We start from the raw sequence: 25,714 nt of genomic DNA, 5'->3' as shown, positions 1-25,714 counted from the left end.
CAACAGTGTTTGTTTTATTATTCCAATATAAACAAATTTAGAACTTGGCACTTGGTTTTGAGGTTTCAAATATTACTGCAAGGGCTGCTTTTATTAAATAAAAAATGTTACTACAGTGGAACCCCTCTAAGCGGCCACCCCTCAGATTCGGTCACCCCTTGAAAGTGGTCATTCAATCACAGTCCCTTTTTTTTGTTTACATAATCCCTAGTTATGTGCAGTGGAACCCCTCTAATCAGGCCAGTTTGTCTCAGTCCCGAAGGGGGCTGCTTTAGAGGGGTTCCACTGTAAATTTTCCACAAAAGAACTAGTTTAACAGAATTTATTCTTCATTGTTTACCATGTAGCATCTTCAATATTTGTATTCTTAATTTCAGCAAGAAAAATATTTATATTTAACAAAGTATTTCTTGCTCAGGTTTACAAAAAATGTATAAACTAACCACCGGTAAAACTGTGAAAGTACAGAAGTTGATGAATTTAACTGATACTGTTAATGTAACTGGTCAAATATGAGTTATAATAAAAGTCAACACCCATTAAGTTTTTCATTATTGAACAACATAAAACTCTATGTTTGAGATTTAAAGAGCTGTGAACTGTTACATAAACTCTGTGGTAGTTTAGTGTGTATGGAAGAAAAAAATTGATTTGACTAATGTATTCTAAACTCTTCAGCCAAAATTTCTGATTAAGTATGGGTTCTACATTTGTTAAGAATAAAAGTGGTAGTTTATAAGGTTGTTAAAATTGATACCTTAATAGCAAAAAATGTTTTTGTGTGTGGTACTTAACTCTTTTGTATTATTTTTAGTTCTACTGAGTTAGAAGATTATTTATTATTATTTGTTAATATGTGATTATGGCTAACCTGTATCTCCTAAGATATATTGGAATTATGACCAATAACATTGAGAATATTGGAATGGTATTTAAGTTATGAATTTTTTCTTATCACTATAAACTAGTATTGATTTACAATGTTATTTACTTCTGGTTGATGTTGATGAGTTATATAGAATTAATTCAACCTGTTGACTGCCAAGTATTTCAGCTGCTACAATACAACTCTAATGCTTCTTCATTTTGTAACTTTTCTTCGTGTTGCCATTTTGGATCAAAAAGTGAAACAAATTGTAAGTAGGTTAAATGCATGTATGGTGCTGACATCTAGCGTTGAAGTTAGGTATTATCGAGAACAAATTAACTTTTGCGTGGCACTGTGTTACTGATCCGCTTGGACGAGTTATCTCGTCTATGGCACTGAACAGCTTAAATCGTACATTTCTTTTTGCATAGTCTAAACAGGATGAAGCAGACAAACAGTTAAAACCAGAAGTACCACCGAAGACATACACATCCAAGTTAGATATCAGACTACAGGTATTGTCACTTTATTGTCATTATGTGTATATAGATTATTACTATTTAGAAATAAGTTATGAAACTTGTTTTTTTTTAATACAGAACAATAAATAAAGAAGTACTTAGTTGTACTTAGGTCTAAAAAAAAGGAATTTCAAGCATACTAAAGATACAACCTACCTTCTTGAAATCTTGGTTCTAAAGAATGTGATAGCCTTTTCACAGATTAAAATGGATGAAAACCTCTAAGTGGACATTATAAGCTGTTGATTGGGTATTCACATGTTGTACATTGAATGAAGTTAAGTGTATATGAAGGAATGTTTCTAAAAATGGAAAGAGGTTAATGGGGCCACCAGGTTTGATTCAGTACATAAGCCATATCTCATCAAAATAAAAAGATATGAGGTTCTTATTTAAAATCCGAGTTTGTTAATATTAGTAATTTGAGTTCCTAATTTGTATGAAACTATAGACTTAGTATTTTGACATCATAAGCATCTAATTTTAAACATTGCTGCTTTAGACATATGTGATTCATCAAAATCTATATTTAGATGAATTCTTTTAGTATTTGCTTTTTAAATTAAGAATTAATTGGTATATAATATTAAAGTTTGAATTATAATCTTCAATTTAATTCCAAGCTTTTTGACATAAATTCATAGAATAATTGTTCAATAAAATTTTGAATAGAAGTAAATAAATATGATGACATGGCCTTTGACCCATGACCTGTTGTGAAAAGGTTAATGAAGGTAAGAATGAATATGATGATGTGGTAATGGAAACATACTTAAACTGTTTATTTGGGAGCAAGTGTACAATATTTATACAGAAATAAATAAATTATAAAATTTGTTGATATTTCTTTGAATGATACAGGGTTAGAGTAAATTGTTTTATTTCCAGATTTGTGATTGAGAATATAGGTGTCTTTTGTTCCCCCAGAGAACTTTATATCATCCCTGTATATAACAGTGAAATCCAAATAAATCTCCCCATGTTTTCTTTAAGAACTATTTGAGTGCTTGTTGCTACCTATAGATGTTTGAATCTATTTAGGTTAATGTGACAGTGAAATTTTACCCGTGAAACAAAACTATTGTTATTAACATGTGAAATAATTTCTTTGGATTAAACATCAATTATTAAAAAAAATTACTAATAAAGTGTAGTGTTTATAATTGTATCCCAAAGTATTCAGTTATTTGGAGAGAGTATAGGTGTTGAATTTGGTGTGTAAATTAACACAGGATACAGTATTATGTGTAAAGTCAAGTAACTACATTTTAAAATCACTACTGGAACACATGTCTTAGAAGACATTATAACTTGTAAGTAACTCTTCATGACTTTACTATCACACTGTCTTTTACATGTGTATAATAATCTTTTTAAATTTGTAACTTAAAAAAGCAGAACCAAACAAGAATTATCAGTGTTACTAAAGTTCCTACATTTGGAGTATAAAATTATTGCAAACTATAAGAACACTGTGAGCTATCTAAAATAAATAATTTTCTCAGCACTTATTACACACTGTTTCAGCGACTAATAGAACTTGTATGCAATGTACAAGCTATGGAAGATGCTGTGATGGAGATGCAATATGATGCTAAGAAAGCACCTTTAGGTGGGAAAATATTTTTTATATTGTGTTACACTAAACATTTTGTGCTTTTAAGTGTGTCTTGTATTCTAATAGAAGATATAACTGAATTGTTCAATACTCACATTATTCTTGTAAATAATCCAATAAAGAATGTGTGTTTCAAAACACATTAATGTTGAAATGCTCTTAGTTTATAATGTTGTTCAGAACACTCTTTAACTGGCACTTTTTAAAGTGATATTACAAATTTAAACCTTGTCACTTTATTAATGTTTTTTTGTGGCTGTGTTTGTCTAGTACTGTGAATTTGTCAATGAGTTATATAAGTAGTCTAAGTACATTGTTAACAAGATGCATCATATATGTGTGAGAGACATATTTAGTGTGTTATCTTGACTTCCAAAAGTTGTATAGTTTTTGGTAAATTGAAGGTGTATTTCAAAACCTCCTTGTGGTGATGTCTAGGTAAACTAACTTCGGACCAGATAAAAGCTGGCTATTCTGCTCTGAAAGCAATTGAAGATTGTATCAATAAGAATGAGATGGGGTCAAAGTTAGTGAAAGCCTGCAATGACTTCTACACAAGAATACCTCACGACTTTGGGTAAACAGTTTTAGAATATAAATTTGTTCAAGAGTTATTTAGAAAAAACAATTAATAGAGATTAATTTACCTGGTGATAATTTTATAATTCTAGGCTATACCTCTCTCAATTTATCTTAAACAATTATAATTCTTGTTCTCTACTTATATTTAGAATACATTTTTCCTGATAATCATTGACTTTTTACATTTCCATGAGGTTGTTTATTTCTTATTGCTTATAGAAGTTTAGTGCTACTTCCTTCATTAAAATAGTTTGTTTATTTTTATGTCTGTGTTTGTATGCATGTATTTTCATAATATTGGATTTTTTGTTTATACATTTTTCTTTGTGAAAGTTTATTTTTTTTTATAAATTTTTCAACTATATAAGTGTATATATTTTATAAAGATAAGATTTTTGAACCATATAAGTGTACATAAACTATGAATAAACCATGTAATTTATTTTCCAAACTATTTTCAGCATGAAGAGACCACCACTGATCCAAACTCGAGGAGAAATCAGGCTTAAGCTCCAGTTGTTAGAGGTAAACAACTAAAACTGTTCACACACAAGGATTATTATATTAAATAATTAATTTCTTTTTTAGCAACTCATAAAAAGTCTTGTATTACATGAATAAATATTTTACAGTAAAATGCTTAGTTGTTTTATGTTTTGGAGGTAGAAGAGAGGAAGCAAAAAAACAAAAACTATAGAAGTGGTTTACATAATTCATTTTGGTTGAGTGAAATGAATCTAAAGTTATAAATAATCTATTTTGGTTGAGTGAAATGAATCTAAAGTTACTGTATTGTTTTTTTGTATAAAAGAAGTAAATAGATAAATGTTTATTTTAGAAGACGTTTTGAAATCTGTTGAGTAACTGTTTAATCATGTGTGACTGACTAACGTGATAATTGTTACTGTAGTACTTTTGTTTTTTGACTGATTTTGTTGAAGTATTTGTTTAACTCTATGGCTACGTAAAACTAACTGGATTTATTTTAAGGTGTTTTTGACTGATTTTGTTGTAGTATTTATTAAATCTTTAATTGTTAGTTGGATTGACTAAATGTTTTGACAGTTCTTTTTGTGTGTGATCTTTGGTTAAACTCTAACATTATAAGTAGGACTGACTGAGTTTGTATCCCAGAATGGCTGGTATGGGTATTAACAATTTTATTGGTAAGCAGAGAACAACGTTTTGACCTTCCTAGGTCATCTACAGGTTAACAAAGAGAGTTTGCAACTGACCCTTGCCAGATACACACGTCTGAGATGTGTCCGGCAATGGTTAGTTGCAAATTCTCTTCTCTTTTTTAACCTGAAGATAATCTAGGAAGGTCAAAACATTGTTCTGTGCTTACCAATAAAATTGTTAGTATCCATACCAGCCGTTCTGAGATACATTTTTATTTCAAGTGGGTTTTCGTCATCAAGAAGGACTGAATGAGTTTGTTTTTAGATTGTATTAACTTGGTAACTTGGCTTTCTTTAATGATTGTTTTTAAGGACAAATGATTGTGATAGGTTAGACATGAACAACAAACCTGAAAAAGGCACACATAGTACAATATAATTGGAAAAATGTTTCTCATAAAAAATAAAGAACGCCTAAAATTTATTTTTGAATAATATTTTCAGAATGCCCTTCATCCTCATAAATATTAAACAAGGAAAAAGTTTAAAGGTTTATAACAAAATAAAGAAATGTCGTGTACATTGTATTTTACGTACATTTATTGTTGGAAAATCTTTGTTTTGTAGGCACAGCAGAAAATACAATAAAACACAGACAAGTCATATACAATAAATTAATACCATTAAAGGTGATTTATTGTAAAAATATGTTAAAATAATTTGAAATAAGAGGAGGAAAATACAACATTTCATTAAAATGAGTTGTTTATTGTTGTTTTGTATTAAGCACAAAGCTACACAATGGGCTATCTGTGCTCTGCCCACCACGGGCATCGAAACCCGGTTTTTAGCGTTGTAGGTCTGCAGACATACCGCTGAGCCACTGGGGGACCATTAAAATGAGAGAAGTGAATGTTGGGTAGAGGTGTAAGTTTTAGACACATAGTATTAAATAAGTTGGAAGGAAACATTAAATTAAAGATGTGATTTATGTATTCCATTTTTTATATTTTTCTGTTGTTTTCATTTGATTGGTTAGAATTTACTTTTTAAATTTTATGGTGATTTTATTTAAGTAATACCTGATGAAGGACCTTGTTTTGAAGCTTTATCATCTGAAAATGAATTCATAGTGTTTTCTATTTGCTTTTATTTATTTTTGACAAGTAACAATTTTTCAAACTAAACATATAGACAGACTGACTGCGTATGGCAATTGTTCTACTTAAAAATGTAATACTAAGCTTGATTTTGAACCATTCTGAAATATGTATGGTTAACATTTGCTTCAGACATTAGGAGATATCCAAGTAGCAATAAAGATGTTACGAGAAGAAATCGAAGATGATGAACATCCTCTGGATCGTCATTATCATTCTTTACAATGTAGTTTGGAGCCACTAAATCGTGAGAGTGAGGAATACAAGGTGAGGATGTAAATTTTAAAAATTCACTATGCTCTGTAAGTAACTTTTTTCACAGCCGTTTAATGTGATGCATAATGAACACAGAAGCCTATGGATGTCTCATAACACTTTTTTTTCATGATATGTTATGGTTAATAGTTTTTAGCCAGGAATACTGTTCTGAGTTTTTTCAGGTACAAAGATTCAGCTTATAGTTCTGTCATCTCTGCAGCAATTTGAGATCTAATTACAGTTTTGTACTTGGAAGAACAAACATATTTCAAGGTCTCAGATTAATTTACTTTGATCCTGTCTAAAAGAATTTCAATTTGAGGGTAGGTTGGTAGAGTTCTTGATGAGTAGTGAAATTGAATCGGGTGTATACTTGCCCCATGCTTGGCGTTGCTGGCGTGCAATAATATCGCTAATACAAAGGAAAAAAAAAAGTCTTGTCAGTTAGTTTACTCTAATCCTGCCTAAAAGAATTTCAAATGCTGCAACTATTGAGGATTTAATTTGTTTACTAAAATTTGTGAACAAAGAGAACTAAATGATGAGAAGATTATTCTGCACACTTCACAGCTGTCTTAAGAAGTATCTCTTTCAAGGGTACTTAATAGTATTTGTGATATTGTATGATTTCTGGTTCTCTAGGTTGTAGAGAGATACTTGCAGAACACTCATGCTAAGACACATAACATGTACAAGTTAGAAATAGACAGTGTATTCAAGTGTCAGAAAGAAGGGGAGGAGAAAAAATTTCAGGACGTGGGAAATAAAATTTTGCTGTGGCATGGTTCGAGAATCACGAACTGGGCAGGAATATTGAAACAAGGGTTACGAGTGGCACCACCAGAGGCTCCGGTCACTGGCTACATGTTTGGGAAGGGTGTCTACTTTGCTGACATGTCGAGCAAGAGTGCTAATTACTGTTATGCAACAAGAACAAAGAATGAAGGACTGCTGTTACTATGCGAGGTAAGGTTAAAGTTTTTATCAGAAGTCTAAAATGGTGTATGAAAGGGCTGTGGACTACTATTACTTTTTGAACTTAACTTGGAAGTTTTGTATTAATAATGTAGTTAGTAATATTGATTCAGTGTCAGTAAAGCTAACAGTGATAATTTTAGCTTTTTCTATCACTTAGATGGCTTAAAGTGAAAGCAGTGTGTTTTGAGCTTGTGTGTAACATATTTAGTCACATGATGTTACAAGTGGAATGAAAGAGAGTATAGGTAATAAAGCAGCAGTGACCTAACTTTATTTGTGAAAGATTACTCTATGTATCAATAAGCCTTTGTCAAAATTCAATGAAACAAAACCTAAACCTCATTAAACTAGTTATATTGCTATTAATACCTTCTGAGCAACTACAGTTTTCAAACTTTCTATCTTTTGATATCTTTGCCATAAGATGTCATAAAGTCTAACACAAACTAAATTGAAAGATTTACAGAAAACACTGTTCAATTAAGGGTATAATAAAATATCCAGTTTGAAAAATTTGTGTAGAATTTTTAAAGTTACACAAACTTTTTTAGTGAGAAAAGGTTAATCTTAATGGTCTTTCACATTTTTTATGAAAAAGTCTGCATTATTTTTTTTTCTACTGTCTGTTAAAAGAACAAAGTGAAAATGAAAACTTTAGGAAAACCATCTTATTCGAGCTGTTGTGGTCAGTATTCTGAGTTGCTCTATTGCTTTGCATTATTTTGAGGTCATTGGTATTTGGTTTGTGTGAGAGATCAGGAGTACCAGTTATTGAATTATTTATTAAGTTTCTCCTATTGTTGTTGAAATAGCTGTACATTAACTGGCATACAGGTGATGCTGAAACTTTTTTTTTCTTGGAAAGTGGCAGTAACAAATAGGATTATTTTTAAATTAATAAATATTTTTGATTATCACGTAGGTGGCACTGGGAACATGTAACAAACTAGTAGCAGCTGATAACAATGCAGATAAACTTCCTCCAGGGACACACAGTGTAATGGGTCAGGGCAGAGTTGTTTCTGATCCCCAAGAAGATATTATTCTGTGAGTATACAAACCATATTACAAATACTGATTTGAGTATGTATCAAGGTGATTGAAAAACAGCAAAATCTGGATACCACAGCTCAAGTAATGCAAAAAGCATTATTAAAAATTTTATTTGTTAAATTCCTACATGATAAATACGTAAATAAAATACACTGGCTTCTTTCATGCTAACTTCAAAGAACAGCCTGTGTTTCTAAACAGTAACATTTTTGTCAAGTTTGAATCTAATGCACATGTAGATTTAAACAAAATAATTAAGGTAGTTTGCTTTTACACAGAGGGATTCACTATTACAATGTGTTCAACTTGAATTCTTGCATCTATTTTTCTATTAACCCTTTCACAACAGGTCATGGGTCAAAGGCCATGTCATTGTGTTTGTTGATTTGAGTTCAAGATTTTATTGAATTAGTATTTTATGAACTTATGTTAATAAGTTTGGAATAAATTGTAGATTACGATTGAAACTTTAATATTATATATCATTTAATTTCTTCATTTAAAAGTAAATACTAAAAGAACAAACCTAAGTATTGATTTTAGTGAGTCATGTGGTATGATGAATGCAGCACTGGTTAAAATTAGATGTTTGTCATGTCAAAATAATAAGTCTATAGTTTCATACACATTAGGAACTCAAATTACCAATATTAACAAACTAGAATATAAAATAAGAACCTCATTTTTTTATTTTGCTGAGATATGGCTTATGTATTGAATCAAACATGGTGGTCCCATTCACCTCTTTCCATTTTTGGAAACAGTCTCTTATATATACTCACTTCAATATGTGATGTGACTAACTAATCAACAGCTTAGGATGCCCCCTAGTGGTTTTCTCAGCCAATTTAATCTGTGAAAAGGCTACTACATTCTTTAGATTTCAAGAAGGTAGGTTGTGTCTTTAGTCTGCTCAAAGTTTCATATATTTTAGACCTAATTGCAGCTTAGTTACTAAACTTAATACATTATAATGAATTTCCATGGTAACAGTATAGTTATTTATGACGTGTTGGTTATTCAGCTGTGTATATATATAAAACCTACAACAAATTTAGCTTGATATCCTCCATGAGTGAAATTTTAAAAGGCTTACCAATCTACGTCCAGCAGTAACTGAGTTCACAGGTTGTAGCTAGAAGAGATAATTGTTTGCTTTTCTTCTTGATTTATTGTTCTATATTTTAAGAAAAACAAGTTTAATAATTTATTTCTAAATAGTAATAATCTATATGCATATATAAGGTATAATAATTGAAATACGATTGCACGTTACAAAATACTACTCCACAAAAGGCTAGCCAAGACAGTTTTATATTATAGGGTATATAACATGTGCACCACGTCAATGATTGTTATGTTATGTTAGCTAGGCATGACTAGAAGATCAATATAATAAATAAATATATTTAAAGAGTTTATTAACACTAAGAGTTAAATAAAATCACAATGAACGTTTGCATTAAAAACAGCAAATCCAAACCTCTGTCTAATGATAGTTTATTGTAACCAAAAACAAACCAAAACAAAAATAAAAAAATATGCTGTACCAATTGAAAAGATCCTGAAGTACAGGCTATAATGTGGGATATAGAATGAACCCTAGGTTTTGGAGGTGACTGAAGAGGTAGGACCCACATTATAATAGGTATACACTGTCTGTCAATCTTAACCTCCATTTGCCAGTCTCATATAAAGAAATGAAATAAAATAAAGGAGTAAAATAACTTAACACTATGTAACACAAGTTTTGTTCCTGGATAGAATGTGTTGTTTCTTAATTATTTATGTTGTAAAAGTACAGAAAATGGCCATTATTCCCTTCAAACTTTGCTTTTGTAACCTGGATAATGAAATTTAGAAATAACTTATTTTCTATGTAAAAATGGGCAGATTTGCTCATTTTCATTTATATGAGGTCTGAATAAAACAACATATGAATTAATATTTACATGTATTTATACTAAAGTTATAACAAATGAACAAAAATGTTTAGAGGTGAGTAGTGTTTTTAAGATTTGTGACTGTAATGTAAATCACTTTTACATATCAGTCCCCAAGTATAGTCTCCCATCATGTTTTTATTATACGCTTCTTGGTAGCAGTGTTCAAAGTCCAGTATATCTGGGTGGAAGCGCTCGCCTTGCTCCTCTGAGTGTACTCCCATGTTCTTGAATTTATCAAGATGAAAATCAAGGATATGGACTGTCAGGGACATCTTGCAGCCTATTTTGCTGTAGTTCTTCACCAGAGCTTCAACCAGTTCCACATAATTTTCGGCCTTGTGATTGCCCAAGAAGTCCTGAATCACTGCGACAAAGCTGCCCCAAGCTTTTTTTTCCTTCCTACCAAGCTTCTTGGGGAATTCTGTGCACTCCAGGATCTTCTTTATTTGTGGTCCAACAAAGATATCGGCTTTGACCTTTGCCTCAAACAGCTTAGGGAAGAAGTCTTGAAGGTACGTGAAGGCTGCAGATTCATTATCAAGAGCTGTGACAAATATTTTCATAAGACCCAACTTTATGTGCAATGGTGGGAACAACACCTTCTGGAGGTCCACTAGTGGTTCACGTTTGACATTGTGCCTCACCACAGAGAACTTGGTCAGTTGTGCCCAGTGCTTCCTGTTGTAGTGTGCTGCAGTGTCTCTGTTGTCCCAGAGGCAAAGACAACAGGGAAACTTGGTAAAACTTCCTTGGAGACCCATCAGGAATGCCACCATTTTGAAGTATCCGATAACCTCTCAGCTATCCTTATCATACTTCAAGGCTTCTAGTAAGGTCTTGATGCTGTTGTATTCCTCTTTGAGGTGCACCAAATGAGCCAGGGGAAGAGATGGATACTTATTCCTGTTATGGAGCAGCACAGCTTTGAGGCTTCTGGATGAGCTATCAATGAAGAGGCACCACTCATTTGGGTTACAGGCAATTCCAGTTGCCTTGTACAGACCGGATACATCGTGGCAGAAGCAGAGTCCATCCTGACGAGTGAAGAAGCATGAAAAATGTCAGTGATGCTTCCTCTGACTTGTGACTTGCACACTTTTATCTAACAAATCCCACTCCTTGAGCCTAGGTGTCAAAAGCTCGGCATTTGTCTTTGTTAGACTAAGATCTCTGATCAAGTCATTGAGGTCTCTTTGGTTGGGGTAGTATTGGTTTCTTTAAAAGGTTCTTGAAAATTTTCATAAGTTCTACAACATTCTAGAAAATTATTGTAAGTTCTACAACATTCTAGAAAGTTCTTGAAAATTTTCTATCAGCTACTCAGCACTGAATCTACCAGGAATGTTCTGGAAAATAGGTAAATTTGAAAATTTCATTGCCCAGGTCACAAAAGCAAAGTTTGAAGAGAAAAAATAGGTCTTTTCCATTTACTTTAGGTATAAGAAATTGGGAAATAACACTTTCTGCCCAGGAACAAGGAAAAGTAAAAATTTTGTTACATAGTATAATAGAAATTAGAAAAGAGATCAAGATGTGGGTACTCAAATCCACAATGTCCCACATCTAATCTCACCCATTACAGCCTGCAGGCAGTTGTGGGAAAGTGACTAAAGTAAAGAAGGAAAAGAAAAGAAAAAACAGATGAAAAAATAAAAATCAGGTACCACCATTTGGGGGTAAGTTAGTTAAAGAAACGTACCTCTTGAAGTTAGTGTTCCACTCTCCATTGTGGTAGAGAGGCACTAATTGGTAGCCCAGTAAATAAGTTTTGTTTGTTTGTTTTGTTTTTGAATTTTGTGCACAGCTACATGAGGGCTATTTGCACTAGCTGTCTCTAATTTAGCAATGTAAGAATAGAGGGAAGGTAGCTAGTCATCATCACCCACTGTCAATTCTTGGACTACTCTTTTTTCAATGAATAGTGGAATTGACTCTCACATTATAACGCCTCACGGCTGAAAGGGCATGCATGTTTGGTGTGATGGGAATTTGAACCTGCAACCCTCAGATGACAAGTTGAATTCCCTAACCACTTGGTCATGCAGGGCCTAATTATACTAGTATGAAGGGTCCCAAACAGTTATCTAAGCTGACTGGTATAACTCCAACCACCACCCATTAAGTCTACTGTAACTATTAATATTTGTACTCTAGACAAGTCTTTATATGTGGTAAGGTGATCATCCACATAAAGTAGTATCGAGTTGTTAAATGACCTTATTCACAACTAACAACAGTTATCAGAGATTTTTAGTAAAATTTCTTTAATTAATACATTCTTATATTTATTACAGAATATATTAAGAATTTTATTTAAAGTTTCTTTATTAAATTTGTTTAATATTATTTTTTATTTTTGTTTTGGCTATAATAAAATAAATAAATATATGTGTGTAATATGTATATAGCTTTATGAGACCAAAGCTACTTAGACTAAACATTTGTACTTTTGTGTTATAATATGTAATCATTCTAGCATGAAAAAAGCACAGTTTATTTATTTCATAATTTTTTATGATAGTTACTGGGTTGGTCATGTGAAAGACCCCACATAGTTAGGGTATAGGAAATAAAATATGAAGTCTTACTGGAAACAAACGTTTGAAATGTATTTAAGAGGTTTGCAAGTTATGCAAATAATATTCGAGATTTTTGGGATGAAGAATAACATGAAATCACTTTGAACTCGAGACTAGTAACAAAAAACTATTTTCACAACAAATCTTTAGTAACAATATTCAATTAAAAATCTGATTTGTCATGTACAAAATACTAAATTGTGTGAAGATACATGTGCTCAATCAAAACTTACAGAGCATATACTTAACGTGTTTAAATGTGTAGACAAAATTCTGTATATTATACTGAGCCTGTTGAAAAAGGGTTTCTTTATACCATGAATGCAAGTAAATATACACTAACTGTTTCTTGCACGTTACAGTTGTATGTTTATCTCAGTATAGACCAAAATATTTCTGATGGTATTCCTATGAAACCTGCCATTTATTTTTATTTGGACCTTTCAGTATATGATAACAGTTGTTATGATGTGAAGTGTGTTCGGACCAAAACAGTTGTTATGATGTGAAGTGTGTTTGGACCAAAACAGTTGTTATGATGTGAAGTGTGTTCGGACCAAAACAGTTGTTATGATGTGAAGTGTGTTCTGACCAAAACAGTTGTTATGATGTGAAGTGTGTTCTGACCAAAACAGTTGTTATTCTGAGGTGGAGTTCAAAAACAATTATACATTTTTCTCTTAAAAAACCTTAAGGGACCATAGAATGTAGTGTTTAAAGAATTACAGTAAGCCTAATACTGTTGTCGTAAACACAGTGTTGATTTACAATTGTTTGTTAATGGGTAAGGTATGTAAATATAGTGAAATTGGTAAATTAATGGTTTTGCAATGATGTGCAGCATTCATGAAATAACTTCCTATGTTATACTAAAATAAACTGTCATATGTCTGAAAGTTCAATATCATTTTTATAGCAGGCTTAACTTGTATACAGAAAGTAGCTTGCTACCTAGTACTGTAGTGTAAGGAGTTTTAAATCTAATTTAGAATGGTGGTGAGATACAATGTGACTCTATGATTAGAACATTAAAAATGTTTGTCTTTCTTGAGTGTTACTTGCATTCAATTTTTTTATTTTCTTTTTTTTTCACTTTGGAGAAATCTTAAATTTCTTTGTACACACAGTGTTAGTTGAGGATTAGTTTATAAGAGGTAAGCAGCATGTGTTAAACTGATGCACATTTAACAGAATGATTTGATTGAACATCTAGGATTTCATTTTCAGTAGTGTTTATAAACAACTGTAATACGAGAAATGAAAACTTAGTTCATATATATTAGATTACCTGGTCAAGTGACAGTCAATGCATTGAGCATCTTCATAGCAATGGGGTCACCAGAGGTTACAATTACTATGTTATCAGGAAATAAAATTGTGAATCACCATTTATTTCCAGTAAATGCTGTAATTTTGTATGCTGTTCTCATTTTATGTATTGCCTGCTATCTGCAAAAATATCAGGTGTCATTTACTGATGAGGGATTTAAAAGCCAATTATGAAATAATATTTGTTGATATGAGTCAGTGGATTAATCAAAATAGAAGCATTGCAGTGTTTTAAAATTTTTAACCTGAATTTATCATGTGTTTAATTTTAAATAATTTACTTAATAGTTGGATCTTTTTGAACAGTTTTCTGCTTTATTGTTTTAGACATTGAAGTGTTATTTTTTTTTACTATTTATTTTCTTTAGGAGTGATGGTACAAGAGTGCCACTGGGAAAGAGCATTCAGACAAACATTGAAAACCCACAAGGATACACACTTAATTACAATGAATATGTGGTTTACAATGTAAACCAGATAAAAATGAGATACTTGGTTCGAATAAAATTTAATTTCAAGTAGTCCTTGTTCTAAAAATATCTATATAGTTTGTTCTTACTTTGAGAAATAAGTTTCAGTCGTATTAAACAATATCACAATAACAGTGGTAGAACTAATAACTATATTATTTTTCATACAGTAGTACTGTGATTTAAAACAAAGTTTTATAAGTTGTGCTAGGAAGAATGAAAAATATATGATAAAAACAACTTAATATTTTGAAATAAGGTTAATGTGTTTAATGGGCAGTTGACACGTTACACCATGCATTTGGGCATCAGAAGTTTTGTCTGTTTTAATTTTTTCTGATTACCAAGGATTCTTTCCAAGGTGTGTCTGGATTTCACAATTATTATTCTCCAGGTATCCCATAAAATTTATGACAGAGTCTGGGACATATTGTATATAATTTATGGAATGGGCGATATATATTAAAATTTGTCATCAGTTTCTTCTAATGAGGTGATTCGACTTTTCTCCAAATAAAATCTTTTATTATTAATTCAACCCTCACCTTAAATCACACTTTTCACATAAAGTTGTTTGAAGAAAGTATCACACAGTATTAACTTCAACAATACAGCATGCTGAATTAAAATATTTTTTGCTACAGATTGAATATTATATATTTCAACTGTTGTAATAAAGAATATAGTTTTTGACTTACTTTCATTGAATCTAAAAATATCAAACCTATTTTCACTTTATATTCTGTTTTTGATAAACATTATTGTTGTCGTTTTGCATTGTTACATAAAAAAATTAGCACACTGCCATCTGGTAGATATTTGTTTGTAATTTTGGAGTTATTCAGTGTTGATAAAAAGCATGTTTCCAAACTTCATACATTGTGTATGGTTAGAACTTCAAGCAATAGTAAAAGCATGTAATATGTATGATGTTCTCAAATTGTCTAAATCTTATGATTATTAATTTTAAAGTACTTTTATTTATAAAACCTAGCTATTTGTTTTTAACTTGGCATTTTAAAACTTTTTACAAAACTATATTTCTCAATTTTTTCAGAAGCAAATTTTATTATACATATGCAGGGAAAAAATAAACTGTCATATAATTAAAAAAAACCTGGTGTGTTTATTTAAGTAGCTTATACAACATGACATAATAGCATGAATTGAAGAAACCCTATTAAAATAACATGCTCATAATTGATACATATTATTAAACATACATTACCAATTGTAAAAAAAAATAAATTACTGAAGCTCATTTGTAAGAGGTAATTTCCAATGATCTGTGATATTAAACCTTAAACTATTTTGTTTTCTTGATCTTTATGTTTGTTTGTTTTTTGAATTTCGCACAAAGCTACTCGAGGGCTACCTGTGCTAGCCATCCCTAATTTAGCAGTGTAAGACTAGAGGGAAGGCAGCTAGTCATCACCATTCACCGCCAACTCTTGGGCTACTCTTTTAGCAATAAATAGTGGGATTGACTGTAACATTATAACACCCCTGCAGCTGAAAGAACGAGCATGTTTGGCACGATGGGGATGCAAACCCGTGACCCTCAGATTACGAGTCGCATGCCTTAACACGCTCGGCCATGCCGGGCCCTTTAATTATGAAAAAATGATCACAGTAATTTCATGATTTATTAAAAATTATTACAATTTAATGACTAATTTTCTCAGGTCTTGTATATCAGGTAAAAATTATTAATTCATAAGTAGATTTAAAATGTACTGTAAATGTATCATTAACATTTCAATTTTGCATGTAGTTTTCAACATGTTCACTCAGGAATTTTGTAACTAATATACAAAAATCATTTATTAATTCAGGAGTGATGTGTAGTGAAAATTGGTTCATATAAACACATTAGTAAACTGTGATCTCACAATACATAATGCTCAAATATTTTGTTTTTCAGAATTTGTAGAGTACACTGGAGGAATCTGGGCATTTTGACAATAAAATTGGAAAAAAATTATCTTTGCACTCCAGGTAACAATACACAAAAATACTTCAGTTAGCAATTCAATATTACCATTTCATCAAGGATAGTAGTAGATTTTGATTGTATTATCTGGAGTATAAATGATGCTTTTATAACTTTATTGTTTTTAAGTTTATATAAACCTGCATTTATAAACTGGTACAAAATAGTTAATTTTGACTTGGTTTAATTTTTATTCCTAGTGGCAGTTCAGTTCACGAAAATAAAAGCTGATTAGTAAAGCAAATAGGGGAGAGAAAAATATACAATACTGAATTGCAATAAGAAATACATACGTGCATATGGATGTGTTCAAAATGTTACATTAACAAGATGAACATCTACTAAGAAACTGAACATTGGAGACCACATGTCAAGGAAGATCACATCAGCTGTTAAGTATTGCTACGAGAAGATAGGGTGGTTACATATTTTGAAAGGAAAGAACATTTGTGTGTCTAGGATTGTCAAACGTAAGCAGAGATAAGGAAAACTAAATAGCTGAAAAGATAGATAAAAAAAAAAGTGCTCTCACCAAACTAAATCAGAAAGAGCAGATAAGCCTTGTAAGAAAACCAGATGGAATCCAGTTTAAAACAAATGTACCAATTCATTAAAAGAGAAAATGAATTTTTTCTGAAGAATTAACCTTAAAAATCAAAACTGTGTTGTACTTACATGCATATGCAAAGTAATGTTAAAAATGTACTCTAAAAAAGTCACTGCCAGTTGGAGTGTGTGTTTATTAAATCATTAACTTATGCATCAGTGCTACATCTTAACATAATACAAAACGTTTTCAAAATTAGTCTGTTTACAAAACAAAGTATTTTTATTTGATCATTCTATAGTCTGAACTGAGCTTGTTTTTATATATTTTTTCTGGCCAATTTTGGAAAATTGTGACTGGGAGAACATTGTTTTTACATTATTAAAAAAGATTATTTTTATTTTGTGTGGGGGTATACTCCTTTAATCCCCACAACAGAAGATGCCCCTTAACGATGCTAAGAGCCTGCAGCTTCCAGACTCTCGGTTAGTTTTCGAATTAACAATTTCTTTCTGTGCTCATGCCAGAGGATCTGACTAACATATAAGATTGAAGAAATGAAATCCAATATGAAGGAACAAACAAATCACTGTTGGGGGTTATTTTTTGCTGGTCATTATCACCCAAAACTGCTTCACTTTGGCACTGTGTAACTCTTCACCCATACAGTCAACCATTTTAATTGCAGGAAAATACTTGGCAAATCATGTTCTGTCAATCAGTGTCATTCACTTATTACTTTACAGGTTTGGAAAGAACTCAACCCATTTGGCAAACTACTGTCATTTTTTCCGGTGAAGTTAGAGATTACTAATTAAATAATTTATCTTGCACAGAAACATTAAGTTGTCAAACAACTTACAGTTTTGGGTTTTCTTTTGCATTAGTGCCTGAAAAATCTACCAGTATTATAAATGATTTTTATTTGAAGACATAGTTACTCAGACAAAGGAACAATAAAGACCTTGGCAAGAAGATAAGAATGCTTGTCTGATGCAAAACACTTGGCTGATATAGTTTGCTAAAGATTAGATGAAGCACAACCTCATCTGATAAACATTTCTTTTAAAAAGGCTTAGGTTAACACATTTTTATTGTTAAGTTAAAAGTGTGTTAAATATGCCTGTATCTACTTTCACTACATTTTGTATAACTTTCACAGCACAAAATACTTTGAAAATGTCCTACTTTATTACAGTGTACAAAAAATAAATAAAAGATTTGAAACAAGTTTCACTTGGAGGTGTAAAATGTGCCCATTCTGACCTTTTAAAACAAATTATTCTCTTCAGATAAAATGGCTCTATGATCTGAACATTCTTCTCCAACTTGCAGATAAATTATCCAGAAGAGTTTTGTGGAGGAGATGGTGGTACCATTGGAGGAATAAAATAAGTCCTAAGTTCTGCATTTAATCGTTCAATCTCTTGATGATTTCGTTCCAAAGTTCGTACCATTTGAGCAAACTGGATCAAACCTGTAACATTTTAAATTTAGAGATATTGCATCAAAGATGATATAAATGATTGAACAGAAATATCACCAATATATTTATGTTTTGTTGTGGTTTTGGTATACTTTTTGTTTTGCTGCATTTACATGTACATTGATTCTGTGATATTGAATTTTGGGGCAATACTAATACATATACAAAATACATATTCTGTAATAAAAACCTGTGCCCATTTATTTTGGAGATACTATATATAATTTCTTTACAGTTGCACCAGTTTATTGGATACTTTTTGGGAACTTTATTACATTTATAGAAAAACACTTCAAGAGTGGAACACCAGTGAGTGTCTGTTATCTGTCTGTGTAAATTCAGAGTAAAAAGTTCCAAGCTTTCATGAATAAATAACATTTTTAGGAATGCAATTTAGCATTGCAGATCCATAAATTAAAGGATTATTGGAGTAATTTGGCATTTAAAGCATGCACTGTTTTGAAACAAGTGGAGAAAAACTATTCAATTTTAAAACAAACCATAAATATATATATTCTTTAAATTTATTTCATACTATGTACATTGAATGTTACTAACACCAGCTGGGGTACCTGTACCCTGGAGGGAAGTTATTTAAATTCATAATTAACAAAAGGTTACCTTAGGACATGAAAAGTTGTTTCCTTTATATATAATTAAAATAAAAAACCCAAATCACCCATAAAAACAGCAAAACATAAATCCGAATGTACGTTCTTTTAGACCCAACAAACCTTCATGTGAAATTTGGTGCAGATCTATCAACAGGGGCAAAAGTAATGGTAAAAGAAACCCTGCAAAAACACTCATAAAACTGCAAAATGTGTGTTTATTTCTCCATGGATTTAATGAGCCTCCGTATCAATTTCTGTGATGATCCATCCACATCCTGCAAAGTAGTTAGACGAACATACAACAGATAGTACTGTTATACTTATATAGATGACGCCACTGCATTAGATCTATGTGTGATTTATTCATGACAGCATCTCTGCACCCTGAAAATGGAGAAACGGAAAGTTCTCCATGACAGGAAATGGATGCAAAACAGTAAAATCATGACCATTATTGTAAATCTATATGCACATCGTGTAATAAAGTTTTTCCGGTTTCGTTGAAGCAAGGGTTTCATTATAATATGAATATGATCTATGGTAAATTCCAGAAGTACAAAAAGGCAACTACTGGACTACATGTTTATTCTGTGAATGTATTGAATAGTTCATAGCTGTTGTTATCGTGTACATGACAGTAATGTGTCAATTTTGTTTTTTCTTGACTTTGAAATTCCTTTCCATACTTTTCTATTATTCGTGTAACTAATCTGTATTTAACTGGCAGCTCATTTTAATAACTAGGTGTTGCATGTTTCTCGATAAAATTGTTTGACTTGTGATTATACAGACAAGCACATATCAGTGTGGTATATACACAAAATATATATCTAAATGTATAATAATAAAATGTAGAACAAGATTGTCATTTACCTTTCGTATTAAGATAGTTACTGAAATCTGGTAATTATATGTTGAACTTTAAAAGAATTCAGTCTCTTTTCTAATTCATTATTCTACTTATTAAATAGTCAAAAATTTCTTTGACTTACAAGATTCAAGCTACTGTATCATATATTTGTGTTACAATTTATGTAACTTTGTTTACTTTAAAAATTAATAAAGTAAGGGTGAATTGCACATCAGTGTCTATTTTAAAATGCATATCATCATGTGTACAAATGTGCAGTTCTTATTGTGATATTTCAACCATCTAGTTCAAAACTTTAGTTAATATGTATCTGTATACACGATAATGAACATACAACATATGACTACAGAGAGCTGAAAGCAGAGATCTTATGTATGTTTGTTTGCTTTGAGTTTGTGCAAAGCTACACAAGGGCTATCTGCACTAGTCATCCTTAATTTAGCAGTGTAAGACTAGAGGGAAGGCTGCTGGTCATCACCACCCACTGTCAATCCTAGAGCCACTCTTTTACCAATGAATAGTGGGATTGACCATAATATTATAACCCTCCCCCCATGGCTGATAGAGTGAGCATGTTTGGTAGGATGGAGATTTGAACCCACAACTCTCAGATTGCGAGTTGAGCATCCTAACCACCTGGATGGTTTACATTTAAATAGGGTAGGGGCTGGCTTGTTTACTAAGGCTATTAACTCAGTTGTAAGGGGAATTTTAAACTAGGACTAGTTAGTGGTGAGGTCCAGGAAAAACTAAATGCAAAATAAAAGGCAGAGAAGAGTTTAGCTCAGGAAGTGAATATAGTAGTAGTTATAATGACAAGCTTCATTGTTACTAATATGATGTCAAAAGTATAAGAAATAAACTAGATGACTTTAGAACACAGATAGAAATGGGAGATTTTAATATAATGGGAATAACTGAATTATGTTTAAACATAAATGATTTTGATGACAGAAATTTCCTTGAAAGACATGGTTATGGGCTCCTTCATAGGGATAAAGTGTTTGATTGGAGGGTTGCTATACATATATAAAATGCGAGTTGCATCCTGTTGATTTTGACGATATCAAACATAACAGCAAGGAAACCGAATCCATTTAGATTTCTATTAGTAGATCTAGAGGAAAAAGGCTTTTTGTGCAGATTTCTTACTGATGAAATTAATGAAAAACTTTACAATAAAGTTAAGATGAAGTGATAATTATAGATGATTTTAATTTCAGGCATATAGACCAGGAAATGTTAAAGCAAAACCATGAGGGAGAGAGGGTTTTGGAAACTATTCAGGATGGTTTTCTTCATCAATAATTCAATAGAAACAAAGCTATTTTAAATTTATTGTTAATTTCTACTACAGAAATGATTGAGAGGTTTGAAACTGGAAAACATCTGAGTACAAGTGATCATTACTCTATTACATATGATGTTTTGCTGCATATGGAGATAATGATTAATGATATTTTGGTTACAAATTTTGAATGGATGCAGCAAGAATTATCTATTATGAATTGGGCAGCTCAATTATTTGGAGACACTGATCAGATATGGACATTTTGTAAATATTCAAGGTAAGCACATTTCTTACAGAAAGGGTATCTGCCAGTTAAAAACCAGGTTGGTTCACAAAAGTATTAAGAGATGAAATTAAGGAAAAGCATCATAAATTTAATAAATATATAAACTGACTGATATGAAAGCTGATTTAGAAGATTAAGAAAGTTTGTGAAACAGGAAATTAGGACATCAAAAAGGATGTATGAGACAAAGTTGGCTGAACATGTAAAAATTAACAGCAAGGATTTCTTTTAAGTTCATTAAGGGCAAACAAAATGTTAACATTGGGGTAGGAGTCTTGAGGGATGATAAAGAAAGGCCAGTATCTGATGGTTATATGATGACTGGGTTTTTAAATTTTATTTTCTCTTCAGTTTTTATAAAGAATTTAAGCAGTATTCCACATCTTTGAAGAGATAAAACAAGATCACTGTATTGATTCTGAGCTTAAGGAAGAACTGGGAAGGTCAAAAAACAATAAGACTCCTGGATCATATAATATTTTCCCATGGGTTTTGAAAGAGGTTAAAGACTGGTTATGCAAGTCAGTTACCTTTTTCTTCAGTCCTTGAATAGTGGGAAGGTACCAGAAGATTGGAAGTTAGCTAATGTAATTCCTCTTTTTCTAGGGAAGTGACAAAAATTGTTCCAGTAATTACAGACCCATTTGTAGAAAAAGTTTTAGAACGTCTGTTAAAAGATGCTATACAATCATTTAAGAAAGTCTAGAATTTTATTGGATAGTCAATATGGTTTCACTAAGGGAAAATCTTTCCCTACAAATCTTTGAAAAGGTTAGTACCTGTGTATAGGAGTGTAAATTTGCTATATCTGGATTTTGAGAAAGCATTTGACAAGACACCACATAAAAGGTTTGTAAAGAAATCTCTATATATGTGTGTCGGTGATAAATTAGCAAATTGGACAGAAAAGTGGCTAGATGGGAGAAAGCAGAGGGTTATTACAAATGGAGTTCAGTCAAACTGAATTAACGTCACAAATGGGGTACCTTAGGGCTTTTACTTTTGTTTTATTCACATCAATGACGTAGATAAAGGAATAGTTAATAAATTACTTAAATTTGCACATAATATTAAGGTTTTGGGTGTTGCTTGTTGTGAAGAGAATGCTGTTGATTTATTAAAGGATTTAGATCATTTAGTGAGTTGAGGGAATAAAAGGCAGATGGATTTTAATTACATTGAATACAAGACAATGCATGCAGGTTATCATAATTTGGATGAGAATAACTTTGTTATGAAGGAAAGGTATCTTGGTGTAATTGTCAACAGCATGCTATTGCTAGTGATAGGGCAAATAGGATTTTAGGTTGTATGTACAGAAATATTAAATGCAAGTCTGAAGAGGTTATAATTTCATTGTACATGTCACTGGTTGGGCCACATTTGGAATATTGTATTAAGTCTTGGGCGCTTCACTTAATTAAAGACATTGAATTATTGAAATGGTTCGCTCAATTGTTCTATTTTAAGAAAGAAAACGTTAGGGGGATCTAATTGAGGTATTTAGGATTGTAAAGAAAATTGATATTTTTCTTCATATTTAACAAAGAAAATACTGGAACTGGGGGATACAATTATATACATTTTGCAGGGTAGGTGTCATCTTCAGCTAAAACAGTTTCATTTTACTAACAGGGCAGTTAGCCTCAAGATGTTGTAGAGGTAGTGAGTTTAAGAAAAAGCTAGATAGGTATATGACAGCTGGGTTTAAAGGATAGAACATCTTAGATGGACCAAGAGATCCTATGTTGTTCTGAAATGTTATGTTCAGTTTCATTTTCCAATTAAAACAAGGAAAAACAAATTATAGGCAATATATTTAAAACCTGTCACTTGGCTACAACTGATATGTAATTAATCAAAATACTTCTGATATGTTGAAGTTTATAGAAACTGTCACTTGGCTACAACTGATATGTAATTAATCAAAATACTTCTGATATGTTGAAGTTTATAGAAACTGTCACTTGGCTACAACTGATATGTAATTAATCAAAATATTTCTGATATGTTGAAGTTTATAGAAACTGTCACTTGGCTACAACTGATATGTAATTAATCAAAATATTTCTGATATGTTGAAGTTTATAGAAACTGTCACTTAGCTACAACTGATATGTAATTAATAAAAATATTTCTGATATGTTGAAGTTTATAGAAACTGTCACTTGGCTACAACTGATATGTAATTAATAAAAATATTTCTGATATGTTGAAGTTTATAGAAACTGTCACTTGGCTACAACTGATATGTAATTAATCAAAATACTTCTGATATGTTGAAGTTTATAGAAACTGTCACTTGGCTACAACTGATATGTAATTAATCAAAATATTTCTAATATGTTGAAGTTTATAGAAACTGTCACTTGGCTACAACTGATATGTAATTAATAAAAATATTTCTGATATGTTGAAGTTTATAGAAACTGTCACTTGGCTACAACTGATATGTAATTAATAAAAATATTTCTAATATGTTGAAGTTTATAGAAACTGTCACTTGGCTACAACTGATATGTAATTAATAAAAATATTTCTAATATGTTGAAGTTCATAGAAACTGTCACTTGGCTACAACTGATATGTAATTAATCAAAATATTTCTGATATGTTGAAGTTTATAGAAACTGTCACTTGGCTACAACTGATATGTAATTAATCAAAATATTTCTAATATGTTGAAGTTTATAGAAACTGTCACTTGGCTACAACTGATATGTAATTAATCAAAATATTTCTGATATGTTGAAGTTTATAGAAACTGTCACTTGGCTACAACTGATATGTAATTAATAAAAATATTTCTAATATGTTGAAGTTTATAGAAACTGTCACTTAGCTACAATTGATATGTAATTAATCAAAATATTTCTGATATGTTGAAGTTATAGAAACATTGGAAAAAATTTAAAGAATAACTAAAAGGTAGGCATCACACCTTCTCCATTTGGGGGAAATCCATAGTTTTGTATCACTTCAATTTCAATCTGTGTTGCCACGGGAAACACTAGTTGCATGTGTTTTAACATATCATTACCAGCATTATCTCGTGCTTCATCAAGCCTGTTGATGTTGTCAGGAAGGTTGAAAGCTGCAAGAATTTCCTCTAGTATAACTAGAAAAAAATTACAACATATGAACAAGAAGAAAAACAGTTGTGTTAAAATTATTATTTTATTTAGCAGACTGCACAGTCTTTGATATTATACTGAAGAACTAATATAAGAACATATAGATATGACAGAAGAAAGTAAACCAATCAACACTTTTCAGTTCCTTACTTTTCTCTTTAGAGTAATTATTGAATTCATTAACAGGCAAAACTATTAAAATAATAACAACAATAAAGCTGGCTAACAACTTATTTCATTTGCTAACAACCTTTCTGGTGTGTAAAGTTTTGTTACTTATTTCTCTTCAATGCTATGCCCTTCAGGTCTAGTAAAACAAGGATACAATAGTGGTGGGCCAATAGGGTAAATTAATTTCAATAATATAGAAGTCAGTGATCTAACTTTTAATATAATGAAACTAGCAATTTTACATCTAAAACTGGATTTGTTACATATATTACTACCATAAAAGAATACAAACAAGAGTTTTATGTAACTTAAAGATAACAACAGTTTTTCCCACAAAGTGCGTTGGGCTCATGTGCAGCTGAATTTTAGTCCAAATTAGTACTTTAGTGCTTAAACTCAGGTAAGGTTTTAATTTATAAATTATAATTGCGTCATTGACTGAAAAACAATACCACTAGATTTAAATAAAGTATACAACGTACTACACAAATTGAAATTACAACTTATTTACAAATTATGTTGAACTTGAGATTTCAAACATTATGGTTTAACATAAAGTTTTAAAATATGTTACTTATTTTAAATACATAGCACACTAAAAATTGAGCATTAAAATAAAAACTTTACAATAACATAAAATCGAGAACAGTCGACTACCCTTTGCTTTTTCAACTGTAAACTCTTTATCTTCTGAAACAGCAGCCATGTCAATCCTAACTTAAGCGCCATCTAAAACAAAACCTATCCGAGTTATACAAGAAATGTTTGTTTGCTTGTTTGTTGAATTTCGCGCAAAGCTACACAAGGGCTATCTACGCTAGCCGTCCCTAATTTAGCA

At 31.2% G+C, this 25,714-nt stretch overlaps 2 protein-coding genes across 4 annotated transcripts in view; one reads left to right on the top strand and one right to left on the bottom strand.

Moving 5' to 3' along the window:
• LOC143251020 (poly [ADP-ribose] polymerase 2-like) overlaps nt 1-15,599 on the top strand; it is a 21,167-nt gene extending 5,568 nt beyond the window's left edge. Inside the window, exons 5-12 of one of the 2 annotated variants that reach the window (XM_076502293.1) lie at nt 1,300-1,383; nt 2,917-3,001; nt 3,446-3,584; nt 4,051-4,114; nt 6,003-6,137; nt 6,771-7,094; nt 8,029-8,153; nt 14,382-15,599. In XM_076502293.1, the coding sequence (XP_076358408.1) occupies nt 1,300-1,383; nt 2,917-3,001; nt 3,446-3,584; nt 4,051-4,114; nt 6,003-6,137; nt 6,771-7,094; nt 8,029-8,153; nt 14,382-14,535 (1,110 nt within the window). In that variant the 3' untranslated portion in view covers nt 14,536-15,599. The remainder of the gene's footprint in view (nt 1-1,299; nt 1,384-2,916; nt 3,002-3,445; nt 3,585-4,050; nt 4,115-6,002; nt 6,138-6,770; nt 7,095-8,028; nt 8,154-14,381) is intronic. The other variant, XM_076502294.1, reaches the window with a different exon arrangement.
• LOC143251021 (protein C10) lies at nt 15,590-25,714 on the bottom strand. 2 transcript variants are annotated; one of them, XM_076502295.1, is made up of 3 exons: nt 25,534-25,692; nt 24,513-24,689; nt 15,590-18,500 (listed from the first exon to the last, which is right to left on the bottom strand). In XM_076502295.1, exons 1-3 carry the CDS (start codon nt 25,580-25,582, stop codon nt 18,364-18,366), a joined length of 363 nt encoding a protein of 120 aa, XP_076358410.1. In that variant the 5' UTR covers nt 25,583-25,692; the 3' UTR covers nt 15,590-18,363. The 2 variants fall into 2 exon arrangements, with proteins under 2 accessions (XP_076358410.1, XP_076358411.1); XM_076502296.1 differs by lacking the exon at nt 15,590-18,500 and adding an exon at nt 19,322-19,507 and having other exon boundaries at nt 25,534-25,714.

Source organism: Tachypleus tridentatus, chromosome 5 (assembly GCF_004210375.1).
Source record: "Tachypleus tridentatus isolate NWPU-2018 chromosome 5, ASM421037v1, whole genome shotgun sequence".
In the NCBI taxonomy this organism is placed as follows: domain Eukaryota; kingdom Metazoa; phylum Arthropoda; class Merostomata; order Xiphosura; family Limulidae; genus Tachypleus; species Tachypleus tridentatus.
This window is presented reverse-complemented; position numbering and strand designations above follow the sequence as displayed.

Bases quoted from the DNA above. Each gene is read 5' to 3' on its own strand.
- LOC143251021 (XM_076502295.1), bottom strand. From the start codon at position 25,582: ATGGCTGCTGTTTCAGAAGATAAAGAGTTTACAGTTGAAAAAGCAAAG. The intron at 24,690-25,533 runs GTAGTCGACTGT...ATTTTTTTCTAG, and splicing joins TACAGTTGAAAAAGCAAAGG to TTATACTAGAGGAAATTCTT. The intron at 18,501-24,512 runs GTGTGATGCCTA...AAAATGTTACAG, and splicing joins ATTTCCCCCAAATGGAGAAG to GTTTGATCCAGTTTGCTCAA.